Genomic DNA, 17,503 nt, shown 5'->3' with positions numbered 1-17,503 from the left:
CTAACTCGAGACCTGAGGAATTCAGTGGTAAGTGAGCACAGCCACGCTTGTAGTGTTTACTGATGCTGGAGGTAATGTCACTGTGCTGGTCACTGCTGATGTAGAGACTGGGGGATGCTATCAGAGAATTGGCATCAGAATTTGGGGTGCGCTGAAAATTAATGAAATTGAAATACTGTCATTGATCATTTCAATGTTCATTCTAAGGTAAAATTACAATTATATAAACACAGAGAGGGGTAAGTTTTAAATTAGGAGGAGGATTTTTTTAAATAAGAATTAAAAAAGTTTGATAGAGGTAAATTTTTAGCTAGGGCGATTTTCTTGTGAAGGTAGAGTAAACCTGTCCTGGAATTTTACTGAAAAGGAAAACCATATCGGTCTACCTAGCGGTTTTCGAAATCTTGAGCTACAATTAGAAACACACAAGACAGACATCCTGTTACTTTTATATAAGAATACATGTTTTTTAGGCCTGGACTACTCAGCATATCATCAAGTAACCAAATCTCTTCAGACCCACTGCATCACAATCAATATGAAAGGTTCATCTACCCGGCTTACTCCTTCTTCATAGAATAAACTCAGCTGTGTGCGAATCCTACCAATCTATGATTATCCAAAGGACTCTCACTTCCAGTTCTGTGTGCATCTGAGTTCTAACTTCAGAGAATGAGGGCTACCAACAACACTACGCCTCCGCATTCATCATCATGATGTAACTTCTTTGTAGTGTTCTTACATCACAAAGAACTAGAGGCTAAACTAAAAAGGGGAAAAAAAGTGTTTGTCAATTACTTTGTAACCTATAGCAATTTTTTTAAAAATGATTTCAGAGAAGTTAAAAAATGGCTGGAGACGAGGATAAGGAAAATTCTGCCGAAGTTGTAGGTTCGAATCACTCTCAAGTTTCTAGTATTGTTTTTCTTTTACCTGTTGATATTCCTAGCACTAGTAATAGTTTCTTTTGAACTCTTGAACATGTCCATTGTCTATGTTAGACAACTAACTCTTTAATTGAACTACCTTTGTCCATAAGTCAGGGGTGTATATTCTGCACAAGATTCATTTTTTTCCCCCTGCTGAATTTTTATTTTATTTTTTCCCCTCTTTGTTTTAACATAAACATAAAACATAAACATATTTATTTGGGCATAAAAATTAAACATAGTCATAAAATCAAAAAAAAATACAAAACACAATTGGTAACCACGAATAGATCACTAAGAATCTGTCTACTTTGCCCAGAATAATTCCCCTCTTTGTTTTTTTTCAAACAAGGAAGGGTAAAAAATGGAAAAAATATTTTAGAACTTCTTCCATCCCACACATTATTTTAGGTTTTTCACCAAGGAGGGGAGAAAAATGGGGAAAAATAGTATCATTTCTTAGTTTTTTCATTTTTTTCCCCCAAACAACATATTTTTTATTTTATTTTTTACCCCCCCCCCCCCCCCCCCTTTAGCAGGGTCAATTTTGCAGAATATCCACCCCTGCCAATAAACGAATTCTTTTTGTGCCTTTTTCTCTCATGTAAAAATGTTAAGGCTCTAAATATTTCTCATTAAACTTTCCTTTTAGCAGATGCTTAACATGTATAGTGTATAGTTTGTCAAGTTAATTCTGGATATGTTGAGTGCATAATTATTCATTGTGTGTAAAGTTGAACTCTCCCAAGATTAAACCAACTTTGCAAGCTTGCTTAAAGCATTTAAACCAGGTTGTTCCCTTGCTTCTCATCTACAGATATGCAAATAATACTCTGGGTCAAGGAGACGGGATTGTCAGCTTTAATATTATGAGATTTTTTTTTGTTTGGGAGTGGGGGGGGGGGGATCCTATGTTATATAAATATTAATGACTATAGGATGATAAAACAATGTAATGTAATCAGGGTTTCGGAGCCGGAGCCGTATTTTTCGTTAAAAACGGCTCCGGCTCCAGATTAGCTAAAAATGATTTTTTAAAGTAATATTATAATTTGGCAACGGTATATTTCCATATAATAAACTGAAAAACTATTGTTACTTAACAAATTGACACACACCCTTCTACTTTTATATAGCTTTAATCAAATAAAGCAAAATATTTTATATTATTTATTTTACTTTATCAAATTCAATAATGACCAAAAAATGATATATTAATTCTAAGGTAGGAGCCGGAGCCGCATCAAAATTATACGGCTCCGACACCCTGAATGTAATACATAGCATTCCAGTAAGAGCATCTTTTACGAATTATCTCCAATCTTCCTCTATTTTATTTTGCACAATATTCTTCACATAAATGACTGTTTCTAAATTCAAGGCTGCACAATCACATCCCTGCTCGCACTTCACTGTAGTTTAACTCTAATGCAAGGGCGTCCAAGATTTTCATTGGGAGGGAGGGGGGGTTAAACTTCAACATTTTGGGGTAGGAGGGAAATCTTTATATCATCTTTTTTATGGAGGGGTAATCATAACTCCCCCCCCCCCCCCATTGGACGTCCTTGATCTAATGGATGTAGAATATAAGTGGATATTATGACAGAGGAAAATTGTCAATTTAGCTCGCAAACATGGAACTTTATTATTGTTATTATTGGTCAGTTTGTTCATCCAGTATGAATAGATGGGAGGGATGGGGTAATGGTTGTTGAAGGGAGGGATCGTTATTTTAGCTCTTTGCAAGTTTCCCTTTATTAGAGAACATGAAAGTCTGGTGCAAGATCCAAGTACCAATATATCCATTTCAACTCTACAGCTTTAATTATTTAGAATTCTTTGTTTTAAAGTTAAAGGATAAATTAAACAAGGACAAACATGTCCATAAGTAGTGCAGCATTGTAAGATAAATTGTTTTAATGTAAAAGAGCTGTCAAAGTAATATAATGTAGGACTAAAAAACTTTATATTACTAAAAAACACGAAACCTTGTAGGTAAACTATTATTTCTAGTATGTGACGACATACTGACTTATTCTGGTTATAGAGTAGCTGCGCTATCCATTAATAATAGTTTTAAACGGTATCTTTATTTTAAAGGTGAGGGAGGAGAAAAGATCTCAAAGAGTGAACTCAAGAGGAGACTTAAGGCCGAGAAGAAAGCGGCTGAAAAGGTTTGTTTATCTGCTGTTTTTTTTTACCTCATAAGTTCATATTATTTGTAGCGAAGCCACTCTTTAATTCACTTGTCCACCACTAAAGTTGTTAGTTTCTTGGCTGCTATCTAAGACAGAAGGATGCATTTTTCGGAGATAATCCCCTGTACGTACATGAGATTATTCATTATTTAAATTAATACAATTGGTCCTTCCGTCTGCTTGTCCATTCATAACTAGTGCTTCGCTACTTTATGGATGATATCATCATTTATAAAGAAAATGAGCCACTTTATACGCACTATGTACTAACTTGGTAACTTAACAACGACACAATAACTTTATTCAAAGTAGGAAATTAAATTTTCTTCTTTTTTTGGATGGGAATGTGACAATGTTTCACTCCTAGCCATAAAAAACGGCTGAGCAGTTAGCCGTTACTTTTAAACTTTTTGTTAATTTAAGGAAAATACACCTTCGTAGGATTTAGGATTACTCATACCAGGCTTCATAAAGAAATTCGGTTTCTAAAGGCCATCCAAAATAAGATATGGGGGAGGGAAGGTGATAAACAAGTTATTTTGTGTAAAAGCGATGTATGTTCAATTAAAAATAATTCTAGGCAGAGAAAGAGAAAAATAAGCCAGCCCCCACGGAATCAGACAAAGCAAAGAAAGTGAACGAAGAAGAAATTAGTCCAAATGAATATTTTAAATTGAGGTATTTAATGTTTTCTTCACGTTTAAAATATTATTATTAAAATATGAATCATCTTTTATTGTATGTTTGTCAGTTAAGATATCTCTTGAACTGATAAATGGGCTTAATGCAATTTTTTAAAAATCTTTTACTGTCCACCCTACCCTTCTAAGATTCCCCCCCCCCCCCCCCCCCAAGTAAGCAAGTATAATATACGCCTTACATGTCTTACTAAAGCTTAATTTATAAAAATAATGTCATTTACTCATTTGTTGGCTTAAAGAATTCTAACTTTTTCAAACCTTGATTAGGTAGTTTAAACTAGCAGTGTCTTCATTTTTAAACTAATAATTTGAATCTATACAAAAGGGATGATTATTTTACCATAATGGGAAGGTATGCAATGTCCATTGATCTATCCCTCTCAAAGCTTAACTCATTGTGTACCTATTAAGGTCTGGAGCAGTTGAGGAGCTGAAAACAAGTGGTTCTCATCCATATCCCCATAAGTTCCATGTCAGCATCAGTCTGGCGAATTATATTGAAAAATATCAACATTTAAAGGTAATAAATAACCTAAAAGATGATAAAATTGGCCCAGGGCCAATAAAACAGGTAACTTTAGTAATAGTACCTAGTGACACGTGGCCGGTCTACACACACACGTACGGTAGCAGTACACTCTCATTTTTAATAGCTATACTGAAAATAGATTGTACAAATCAAACTCTAAAGCCTTAACTACTTTATGACATTTATATATCTGTAATGATAACAAGATTGATTGTTAAGTTATATATTTTCATAGACATGGAAAACTGACATGTTATTATTATTAATGATCAATATTTACAATATATAAAACTTTGGTTCTCGGTAAGGCAGAACTCGTACCTCTCCATCCTGGAACAATAAGAAATCATTAGGAGGGAGTGATTTCTTCTCAAAAGAAATAGATTTAGTACCCTAGATGTATAATAATAAGACACAATAATCTGTCAAACATGAAAGAAAATTCTAGAAGCTTTTTTTTCATTTATTCACATAGGATTCAATCCCATATTACGAGCAACGAATTGTGTACACTTTATAATTAATAATGTGGTCGAATTGTCCCTTCATCGTGTTTCATTTCTCACATTATCTATTTATACATTGCCACTCTACAAATGAAATATTATTTAATCAATAATTTTAGGACAGTGAGACCTTGACAGATGTTGAGGTGACAATTGCTGGCAGAATTCATGCCATCAGGTATATCATATGATACTGGTACCCAAAGTTTTATGAACATTTCTCATTTGTTGGCTTAAAAACTGGTTACTTGACTGGTTGGTTCAAACTTTTCAACCAGTTATTTTAATCCACATGAAAGATTGTTTTTTTTTATCAACATTGGAAATGTACATGAATTTATTGCTCATTGTCTTATCTCTTAATATATCTGAGTTTAAGACATTGATTTAATTGTGTCTTAGAAGAGTAAGTTAGGTTCGTGGTTTTGATCGTCTTTATCTTCCTAACTTTTTTTAGGCTAGGCTAATTATAATATATATCAGTTTAGGTATACTAGGTAATTTTAATGACAAACAACCCTTCGATTGCAACACCTTTTGTCATGAAGTCTTAATATTTTACATTTGTACATGTATATTGCCTAAAGATTAATACTTATTTTGGGATATTCCATATTATTAACAAATATCAAGGTACCATAATATTTAACACCGATATTAAAACCTTATTAACTTTTTATTTTTAATTTTAGAGAATCTGGTGCTAAGCTGATTTTCTATGACTTGCGTGGAGAGGGAGTTAAATTACAGGTATTTTATTATTTCAAAATCAGAGGCGATCAATTTTGAACAAAAATAAAAACTTCAATATTTATTACCTACAATTATGTTAATAAGCAATTAAGCATTCATTTTACTTTTAGAAATAGATCTTTTTTAAAAATTGGAATTTTTTTTATTGAGAAGGGTATCTCTTGGGAGGAGTGTGGATGTACGCTCATCCAAAATAGTTACCTATGGAATATAAGATGCTTCAATGCAGGGGTGTATATTCTACATGGGATCCCCTGCTCAGGGGGGGGAAAAAAAAATAAAAAATAAGTGGTTGGAGGGAAAAAAAATGAAAAAATTAAGAAAACTGAAAACATTTTTTCCATTTCCCCCCCTCCTTGGTGAAAAAAACTTTTAAAAATGTGTGGTAGGAGGGATAAAATAAATAAAATATAGAGTTTTAAAATATTTTACCATTTTCCCCCTACTTGGTGAGAAAAAAACTAGGGGGGGAAGAAAAATAAAAAATTTTGTAGCAGGGGAAAAAAATAAATCTTGTGCAGAATATACACCCCTGCTTCAATGTTAAAGAAAACCATCGCTCAAGTGGTAAGCTTGATACAGATACATAGACGGACAGACATTGTGTTATTTTTATACTAGAATTCAAATATTCTTATACCTAAAACCGGTTTTTGCACTTTTCTGACGATGATAAACTTTGTTTTATATAGGTTATGGCCACAGCCAACGCGTACAAGTCTGAGGGTCAGTTCGGCGAGGATATCGCCAAGATCAGGAGAGGTGACATTGTGGGTGTCACAGGTAACCCAGGCAGAACCAAGAAGGGAGAGCTGTCCATCATCCCGAAGGAGGTGCAACTGTTGGCCCCCTGCCTACATATGTTGCCCCATCTACATTATGGAATTAAGGAATATATTTTCAACATATTAAAAATCATCAAAGTCGACTACGAAATATAAAAACACTTATAGCTCTTCTATAAAAAAAAAAACCAAAAAGCTAGGCTCCTTGTTTATCTGATTCTGCAAAATAGCTAAAAACCTGATTAGGTCCTACTCTTACACTTGTTTCAATCAAAATTTGAGACCAGTCTAATGGCTAGGTATAGAAATGTAACCAAAGTTTTCAATAGTGCTCCGATTTTTTGGCTTAAATCTTTATGGACTTTATTTTAATTTTAAACTATAAATTTGATTTTGTTAGACCTAATTGGGGTTGAATATCACTTTTTCGTCCATTGTCTTATCACTTAAGATCAATGAAAATATAGAAAAGAAAGTACATATATTCACAGAAACTTTACTGTAATAATAGGTTTTATAAATACATAGAACTTGAATCATTTATTTACAAGTTGTTTGTAAGATATTCTTCATGGTATCCAAGAAAAATTTTCTTCAGATGTACCTACATAAAATAAAACACTTTATTTATTTTGATGATTTGAAAATGACTGAGAATTCTAAAGTTTTCCATATGAAATAATATGACATTATTTGTTTCTACTATTTGCTACGTCTATAGCCTCTAGTGACATCTTTAATGTCAGTGACTTTGGTTCGCCCTAATATTCTTGTGGCTTACTTAGGAAGAGAGGGGTGTTAAACTCCTATCCCCCACCCTACCCCATTTATTTTTGGGGCTTTATTTCAAATATTTACAAGGGAGTTTATGTATACAGACAAACATCCCATTACTACATATAGAACAGTTAAACAAAAATAGTGTTTAAATCTTGCAAATATGTGTTAGCGGTCTTCCCCATATTTTGTGAAAACTGTTGCAAAAACATTATCTCCAGAGAGAAACAGAAAGAGATATGATTAAGTTTTATGTCTGGAGATAATTTTGGGTTAATGGATTGGTAAAATATCCAAATAAATTCTTGAGGATTAGTTATATTTATCATTATTTCTATGCAGGTATCTAAAGGGATAAGACAATGGCCGATAAATTGATTTACATCCCCAATGATGAGACACAAAATTATCCCTTCTGTAGCTAGTGTAATTAACAGCACATTGTCCCCTCTCTCTGATTTCTATAATAAGCAGAGAGGGATAGGACAAAAATTGTTATTATACTAGTATCAAAGTTATATTAAGACGTTATTTTATTCAAAACATATTTTAATCTAGATTTTGTTAAAACTTGCTTTGTCTAAACTTACCCACAAAATAATCTACAGAAGGGTTAGTTTTGTTTATTATCATTGGGGATATATATATCAATTTAGATGTCTCTGGTACTTAAAATTTCCCCATCCCCTTCTTCGAAAACCCTGAAAAAAAAGTGGGGGGGGGGGGGAAATGTGGTGACTCGTGCCACGACATACCAGTGATTTTATTTTGAGTACCAAAAGTTGGGGTAATTAGTGACCCAGCCCAAAAGATTTTACCCAATTATCCCTAAAACTAAGGGAGTAGCACCCAAAATAAAATTGCTGGTATGTCGTGGCACGAGTCACGACATTTTCACCTCCCCCCCCCCCCTTTAAATAACCCATTTTTGACTGCATTGCCTATTACTTTAACCCTGGTTGGTTTTCACACAATCTAGGGCTCTAGTTCTAGATTCAAGTTTTACAAACTCTTTTCTTGTCGTAATTTAGTGCCTAGTTTATGCAGGGATCTTAAGGGATAAGACAATTGACGATGAATATTGACGCACATCTCCATGAAGTTTGATGAACTAAATAACCCCTTTATAGATGAAAAGTAGTTTTGACCCTTCTAATATAATTTGGAACCAACCAACCAAAATTAAAAACAAGTATAAGTTTTAGAGCCAACGAATAAGCTAACGTGGTTACCTATTTCATTTACAGCCCAATATCCCCTCCCTGCCTTCCTGATATTTTATGACAATATGAGCTGCAAAGCATCATATCAAAAGATAATTTAGGTTTTGTTCTAGGAAAGTTTTTTTCTCACACAAATGAAAATATGATACATTAAATGCTTCTTTAAAAATTTTTTCTCTAGAGTTTTCTCAGCAGGGAGTAGGGGGACATTGGTGTGTTTATTACGCTTGTATCCAAGTTTAATAATGTTTAATTTTTCGTTGGATTTACAACTTTGATTGAATTTTAATTGGTTGGTTCATTAAGTTGAATGTCAAAACCTATCAAACGTCAATTGTAATGTTCAGTAGGGGTAATTTTGTGTATCATCATCAATTGTAATATCAATCCATAGGACATTGGCTTATCTCTTCAGATCCCTGCGTCCTTAGCCATAATCTTTTCTAAACTTTGGGCCGCTAAATTGTCTTGGGTCATTCACTTTTATCTCTTGTTTGGGAACCTAAGCCGTCCCTAGCCTTTTCTTTTATCTTTTTTTCTACTATGGCAATCGAACCGTTTCGTGATATTCTCTCTCTTTTTTTCTCTTTCTCTAATAACTCACTTTGTATGTTTTTCTTCCTTTTTGTGCTTACTTATGGATGTTGTAATTCAATATTTTTGAGCTTTTTGAATGCATAATAGTCCTCGTTTTTACATATTCTGATTATGTTTTTCTTCTGTAATGTTATAATAAAAATCTACCCCCACCCCACAATAATATGCCTCCCCCTATTTGTAGGGCTAAAATGGCAGGTGGGTAACTTAGGGGGGTTTTGTTGGTCCCTAGATAGGGCCTAGCTATAATTCTAATTCTACAAGGGCTATTTTCTTCTGTCCAGCCCCCCCTACACTCTATTTTTTCAAAGTGTAGGTCAACACAACCTAAGTCATGGGCAACTCTGTGTGCAATGAGTTGCTTAGAATTATAGCTAATACTAAATAAAATCTTATGGGGCAATGATGTGTAAGTCTAATTATAGTAATAGGTAATAACCATCAACTCTTATGTTGAATAGAAGGCAATAAACAATCTACCTAGCACTTGTAGTGTTAAGGCAATACTCAATCTATTTAATAATCAATCTACTTAATACATTTAATATTAAGGCAATGTTCAATCTACTTAATACTTGAAGTATTAAGGCAATATTCAATCTACTTTATATTAGTAATATTAAGGCAATGTTAATCAATCTACTTAATACATATAATATTAAGGCAATATTCAATCTACTTAATACTTATAGTATTAAGGCAATATTCAATCTACTTAATATTAGTAATATTAAGGCAATGTTCAGTCTACTTAACACTTTTAGTATTAAGGCAATATTCTGTCTACTTAATACTGGTAGTATTAAGGCAATGGTAATTTTGTATTAATGTTCACTATTGTTATCCTATCCACAATGGAAAGACTAAGACCCTATTTATTATTTTCAATTTTATTTTATTCACTAAGGCAGATTCTTTTAGACAATGTTTAATATTCAAAAGCCTGGCCCTTACTGTCTTTTAATGTTTTTATTGTTTGATCCTATCTGTCTGTGGAAGATTAAGCTTCAATGTATGATAATTTCAGCATTTATTTAAAAGTATTGATATAAGAATATAACAATTACATACAGCAACATATTTAAACTTAAAAATTTAGCCTAAATTATGCAGTATGTAGACAGTGCTAGGAATGTCTGATCTTTATGAAAGTTAGGCCTAGTGTTAGGCATGTCTGATCTTTATAAAGGTTAGGCCTATACTGTGTACTGGCATTCTTTTCATGGCAAGATCCTGCTTCTCTCTCCAACCCACTCTACTTAACCCCCCCCCCACTCTCTCTTTTGTCTTGCACACAAGTTTAGCCTGACTGCATAATATAGGATAAACTTTGCAAAATATATAAAAAATATTTTTGCATAGAATTATTCTATTACTACTAAACATTTAAAGATTTACTTTATTTAGAATATATTAGTATGAAATTATTTATCATATTTACCCCTCACATACAGCATGATATTTTAGCAAGGTAAGAGGTGGTTATACAAAATAACATGTTAAAACTTTTTTGCACACTACATAGAAAATAATGTGTAACAGTAATAAAATATGAAAATATATAAAAACATCAGGACAAAGAAACCAGATATAGACAGAGATACTTGGATCTTATTATTAATGCTGATGTGCGCAAAAAGTTCCAGGTAATTTGAAAAACAATCATTACAATTATTCGTTTCATTAATCTTTAGGTAATAATACAAAGTATCAGTTTAGATAGTTATAAACAGTTTTTTTCTTTGTTCAATTTCAACAACTAGCGGCTGTACCCCTAGCTGAGTTAAAAATAGCTTAAAACAATCCCTAAACTTAAAGGGGTAGTTTCACGAAATGCATTTGAACTTAATTTAGTGAACCGCATACTTTTTGCTAGTTAATGGGTTTAACTATATTTTTATGGCATATATTTGAAAGAGTTTCAATTATCTACCACGTAGTTTTGAAAATATCAAGAATTGAAAATTGTCTTTTTATGATATATGCAAGTCTTGATATTTTCAAAACTACGTGGTAGAAAATTGAAATTCTTTCAAATATATGCCATATAAATACCTATAGTTTAATCCATTAACTAGCAAAAAATATGCGGTTCACTAAATTAAGTTCAAATGCATTTCGTGAAACTACCCCTTTACAAATAAATTATCCTTAAAAACTTCCCAGGATCGATGTGAAGCTTTTCTATAACAGTGAACTCAATGATTTCAGTAGTTAGCAAGATCTTAACAGACAAATAAACAAAAAAAACTTTGCTACTATATACTAAATAGCGGCTGTGCCGCTAGCATACAAGTATATTCAATGGGGAAAGTTGTTGTTAATGCTATCATTAGCATGGGTAAGCTAGTAGGGAGAATAACAATAACCTAAAACAAACTTTACTACTTTAAAAAAATGGTAAAAAACAAACTATTTTAAGGTGCGTGCTCAAATCATCTCCTACATGCGCCGTTTCTTCGACGAGATGGGCTTCCTGGAGATAGAGACGCCGATGATGAACATGATTCCCGGTGGCGCCACGGCCAAGCCCTTCATGACCCACCACAACGACCTGAACATGGACCTGTACATGCGCGTGGCCCCGGAGTTGTATCACAAGATGCTTGTCGTCGGTGGCATTGATAGGGAGGAGAAATTATCTAAAATTAAATAGGGCATTGTAGTTCATAGATTACTCTATCTTAGAAACATCCTTGAAAGTTAAAAATTCATATATAGCTTAATATTAATAGTTGAAAAATTGTCACGAGTTTTGTATTTAAAAAAAAAATAGGTACAAGTTTATTTTTATAATAATTTCATTTGAAATAGAAAACAGACAAAATAATTAACAAATTGAGTGAAAGGGAACTATGCACGAACGAGAGCAAGTGATTCTAAGCACCTTCCAGCATTGATCCATAGTATTTTTTTTAGTGAATAGACTAGGTTTATGTTTAATATTTGGGTAATCGACTAAAAAGTTAGGTTTCACCATGGTTTTACATGAAAAAAACTTTGAAATGTTAAGCATCTTTTTCGTGCAATTCCATCAAATGTTTTGATGAGTTCAAACTGTTGTTTAAAAGCTTTCACACAAAAGTATATTATTTTGATTAAAAATGTATATTTAGAAAAAAGGTTGGTAGCTAATATAATTTTAAACAGTTTAATTAATGTACTTTTTTCATATAAAACCATGGTGAAACCTAACTTATTAGTCGATAACCCAAATATTAAACATAAACCTAGTATATTTACTAAAAAAAAAACACTATTGATCAATGCTGGAAGGTGCTTAGAATCACTTGCTCTTGTTCGTTGATAGTCCCCTTTAGGTGTTTTGATAGTCAGTCACAAGATTTTGTAATATATTCCAATTTAGCCTTCAAATATCTTTACTTTTTACCCGAATGGTTCTAAAAATTAATTCTGGTTCCCTATGTATTAAGTTGGTAAATTAGCCATTTTAGAATTTCTTCCAATCTGCAGAGTGTACGAAATTGGCAAACAGTTTAGAAATGAAGGCATTGACATGACCCACAACCCAGAGTTCACAACCTGCGAGTTTTATATGGCATATGCGGACTACCATGATCTTATTGAGATCACAGAGAAACTTATTTCAGGTACTTTTTTGTTTTGTTTTATATAATACTTTAAAAGAAATTCATGTAACAAAACAAGGATGACAACATCTATAAAAGCGAGGCCCTGAAACTCTGGGACAAACGAACATTAACACTTGTCGAGTGTCAGAACTGAAGAAGCATAATATAAATGTATTAGTCTAAACATAAAAGTAAGTAAATTTGTTGCAAAACTGCTTAAATATAGCAGGGTTTCGGATCCGCATTGATTGTATGCGGATCCGGATCCTCAAAATTTGGTCAGTGCGGATCCGGATCCGGATCCTTGACAATAAAAATGAAATTTTAATTAAGTCAAAAATACTTTTAATTTTCAAGTCTGAACCTAAACCTTAAAGATTGGCTCTCATCAAGAGAATGTCTGAGATTTTATATAAAGGGGGGGGGGGTTTAATGCAACCATCTCGTAATCAATGTATAAATGGCACTTAGAATTCGAATTTCGATATAAAATTTTGCATGAGTAATCCTTGGTAGGTCTATTTTCCCTAAATCGAACAAAAAGTTGGAAAAGTAACGGCTAACGGCTGGCAGCTCAGCCGCTTAGTAATTTGTTGGCTTTTTTCTATGGAAATAAATCACGAAACCTCTCTCCACATAATGCTCTATTCCGATCCAAAAAGTTTTTAAACGATTCTAGCCGGTAGTTGCTGGTACTAGAAATCTAAAAAAAATATTTTTTGTATCATTTCACATGATTTAAAGCAAAAATATGTTTTAAAATGTTGATTTATACGTAATTTTTGACAGATTTGCCCTAAAAATAGCAAAAAACGGCTAAACGGCTAAGCCGTTAGCTGTTACTTTTTCAACTTTTTGTTCGATTTAGGGAAAATAGACCTACCAAGGATTACTCATGCAAAATTTCAGATCGAAATTCGAATTCTAAGTGCCATTTATACATTGATTACGAGATGGTTGCATTAAACCCCCCCCCCCCCCCCCTTTAGGTAGATTTTTGCATTTTTTCCGCATTTTTTTGAGTCCAAGGATCCGTTTCCGGATCCGCATTTTTTTGCGGATCCGGATCCTTGGACTCAAAAATATGCGGATCCGGATCCGAAACCCTGAAATATAGGATACTGATTGAGGATATACTTACATTTTTAGGGCTTGATTTTAGAGATGCTTCGCTTTTAATAGAAAAGCTTCTCTGTAAAGGAGAGTAAATTTGGTTTAGCATCAAGGAAGATCCTTCGTAACACCCTTAACAGACATCCTTTTATTTTTTACCAGGATTGAACAGTATTAAATATTCCTATTTCCAGGAATGGTTAAGGCCATTTTCGGGACCTACCTGGTGACTTACCATCCTGATGGTCCAGAGGGAGAGGCTCAAACCATTGATTTTACACCTCCCTTCAAGAGATTAAGGTAGAAATTCTCTTTACTTAAACTTCAATGAATTATCACAAGTAACTGCACCCCTAGAATTTAGAGGAGGCAGGATATTGATATAGCTTAAATCCATCCCATGACTAATTAAAAAAAAAACTTATGTAAAGTTTGTGTAAAATGTATGACACAATAGCTTTAGAGGTTAATGAGATCTTTATGAACATGCAAAGACCTAACTACTTTATATGTTTTTGCCTAACCCTGCGGGGCTCACCAAACCCTGCCTTATACCAACCTACCTAAAAGAAGTATTACTGTAGTTTACTAAAAAGGAAGGTAGGATGGATTCACCAATTACAATTGAAAGAATATTGCCTAAATATCAAAACCAGTAGTTGGAAAATGAAAAATGAAATATTTTGGTGTAGATTAGATTGCCCAATTTATTTTTGCATTCTGCTGAATAAATCAATTTAAAATTGTGGAGTAAAAATAAAATAAAAAGTTTTTAAAATTGAAAGAGACCTTCATATTGATGTTTATCTACTGCACTGCATGTAAACAAATGCAATGTTCCTAGATGTCATTGGTTGGAACAACTCAACCTTGTAGTAGACCTTGCAGTCAGGGATGGAGGGGACATTGGACTGAAAATAACACTGGTAAACATAGTATCATTTATCTTAATGGTTGGCTTAAAAACTATGGGTTCTTTATTGAATTGTGATTGGTTGATGTCAAAAATTTTGAACCATTAGTTAAATGTGCAATTTTGTTTTCATTTAGGATATACATTAATTTATTATATATTTTCTTATCCCTTAAGATCCCTTTGGTGTAGTGCATTTCTTTTTATCTTTATCAATGGAGAAGTTAGGGTTTGGCAGAAAGATTTAGATACACTTACTGAATATATGCATATTGTTTACAGGGTGGCAACCCCAAACTTTTTCGATTGGAAAAAAACACAGGTATTTTATAAATAACCCAAACTTTATTTTTACAAATAAAACACGGTGATTTAGAGTTTTTGTGAGTTATTTGGTGTTTTTTTTTAATATCGATACATAATCTTTTTATAAAAGTATGTGTGTGTCGTCCGTTTTTACCAAATAAGCATTATTTTTAAACTTCCTATGGTAAAATTGCAGCTTGCATTCAGAGACAAGACAATGGCCGATAAATCTATGTACAACCCCAATAATGAACCACAAACTTATACCTTCATAAGATTACAATTAGTGGTTAAAAAGTTTGGAAACTCAAGTTACTTAACCAATCAGAATTCAGTTGAGTCCCCAAAGTTATTATAAAACTTTGGGAACTAGTGTAATGAACATACCAATGCCCCCTCCCTCCCTGGTTTGCATTATATTTGCTAAAAGTTATCTCATCAATCAACATTGAGATACAGATTTATTGCAGAAAAGGTTTCTATTAATACTTAATATTTCAAATATTATTTTACTGTACAAGGATGATAACGTTTAAAACAAAGAAAGTGCCGTTGCTTATAATATAAGTGTATGAATAAGATCTGGTAAAAAAATGTTTAATTGATTAGGCATGTTCTTAAAATTTGATTTATATTAAGGTTGTGTTATCTTTTTCCCTTTTAAATTTTTGAGGAGGGAACATCATACTGTACCTAAATTAAACTTATCCAAATTTTTACAATCTTATTCGTTAGCACAAAAACGTACGGTATTTTTATTTGATTTTGATTGCTTGGTTAAAAATTATTAATGCCCAAACTTTTCAATAAATTTAATCTACAGAAGGGGTAATTTTGTTTAACATAATCGGGGACATATCAATTTATCGTCCATTGTCCTGTCCCCTATGATTCCTGGCAAATATATTAAGACTTAATAAATCAGAATAAAATGTTATGTAAGCTAAAGGACCCATAAAAATGACATGACAATAATTTTGCTGCTAAATGGTAAAAAACTGTGCACTGAAATAAATGTGAGTGGCTCCCCCTCCCCCCGATCTGTAAGGGTTAAGCACCAGCGAAATAGTCATCCTGATGTTTTTATGAAAACTGGATAGCCATGTAAGTTGCATGTATCCAAATAACATAATTTTCAAGTCTTGATATTTTTTAAGCTACCTGGTAGAAAATTTAAATTCTTTTAAATACATGTCCTATAGATGTAGTTTAAACTATTGAACATGAAAATATATAAAGTTCACAAAATTCAAGTTTAATTCAAGTTGACTAAATAACCTTTTTATCTCTTCTATATATTTATCCTTCATCCATGCAATCTGTTAATGGATGCAAGAAATCTTCATCATTCACATTTTGCAGATTAACACTTTGCAAATGTGTGTGGGTGTGTATTTCACAATGGCGGCGGCTAGGTAAAGTTCCTACAAAGGATTAGGCTGTGTTTTTTGTAATCTTATTGAAAGGAATGTTTTAGGCTACTTTATTTTTGTCTATTTACGTCGCCCTTAGCCTCTAGGGCTATTAGCTTAAAACCAACCCAGGATTTTTATCATCTTACCTCTAATAAAAAGCAATTTTCCATAATCTTTAGTTGCAGACCCCTACCCATTTTCAATTTTAGTTATAAAAAGGCATTTTGAAAAGTTTTTGGGGGGAGTTAAATTTCAATTGACTTTTAGTATTTAAATAATTGAAAAATAGCTTAAATACTTAAATACTGATTTAATCATTATTGCTCAGTAACTTTTTTATAAATAAACACAGGGCTAAACCTGATAACCAACAAATACCTTTAAATTGAAAGTTACTACAGGATAAAAAGATTAGTCTATGTATGTATGAATGCATATAAATAAGAGTAAAAGAGGGCGAAGTGGTTAAATAACTGTATGTCCCCAACCGGAGGACCCTGTGCCATCTTTCACTTCGGTCTTAACCAATAGCGTTGAGAATATTAACACAGCCAAGTCGCTTCAAAAGAGCAGACAGCAATTTGATAGCAGCCAAAAAAGGTCCCCAACGGGGGGATCCAGGTAGTTGTCTGGTCATACATCTATATTTATAGATTTATTGTATTAAACCTGATTAGTTTAAAACTTGTCTGTCTATTGTTAAGGATGATAATTTGCATAAAGGTAATTTCCAAGTGGAAACTTAGTTTAAGCTTCAGGTCTTTTACAGGGAGGGAGGGGACATTACACTGGTACAAAATGGTTTATAATCACGTTCTATTATAAGTTGGCTCAAAAAAATGTGTTTACTTTTATTGAATTTTGGATGTATTGGCTCCGAATAAGTAGTGTCCAAACTTTTCAACCAATGATATTAATATACGAAAGGGGTAATTTTGATTATCATCATTAGGGATGTATATCAAAATATCGTTTTTTGTCTTATCCGTTAAGATCCTTGAATTTTTAGCCTATTTTCTTTTATAAGAACAAGATAGAAAGATACAAAAGAAAGGGGGGGGGGCGAAAGTGACACTTTTTGAAGAAACGGCGGCGCAACCGCCGAAAACCACCGAGAAAAGGCAAAAAAAATTTCGGCGGGAAACGGCGGTTTTCGGCGGTTGCG

At 32.9% G+C, this 17,503-nt stretch overlaps 1 protein-coding gene across 1 annotated transcript in view; it reads left to right on the top strand.

The window, feature by feature from the left end:
• Positions 1–17,503, top strand: part of LysRS (Lysyl-tRNA synthetase) — a 59,953-nt gene that overhangs the window by 25,778 nt on the left and 16,672 nt on the right. Inside the window, exons 2-12 of the mRNA XM_080151409.1 lie at positions 838–891; positions 3,030–3,103; positions 3,708–3,805; positions 4,240–4,348; positions 4,983–5,041; positions 5,556–5,613; positions 6,309–6,508; positions 10,575–10,644; positions 11,421–11,626; positions 12,473–12,609; positions 13,899–14,004. Of these exons, the coding sequence (XP_080007535.1) occupies positions 849–891; positions 3,030–3,103; positions 3,708–3,805; positions 4,240–4,348; positions 4,983–5,041; positions 5,556–5,613; positions 6,309–6,508; positions 10,575–10,644; positions 11,421–11,626; positions 12,473–12,609; positions 13,899–14,004 (1,160 nt within the window). The 5' untranslated portion in view covers positions 838–848. The remainder of the gene's footprint in view (positions 1–837; positions 892–3,029; positions 3,104–3,707; positions 3,806–4,239; positions 4,349–4,982; positions 5,042–5,555; positions 5,614–6,308; positions 6,509–10,574; positions 10,645–11,420; positions 11,627–12,472; positions 12,610–13,898; positions 14,005–17,503) is intronic.

This window comes from Acartia tonsa, chromosome 2 (genome assembly GCF_053477335.1).
Source record: "Acartia tonsa isolate MP-2025a chromosome 2, ASM5347733v1, whole genome shotgun sequence".
Lineage (NCBI taxonomy): Eukaryota > Metazoa > Arthropoda > Copepoda > Calanoida > Acartiidae > Acartia > Acartia tonsa.
This window is presented reverse-complemented; position numbering and strand designations above follow the sequence as displayed.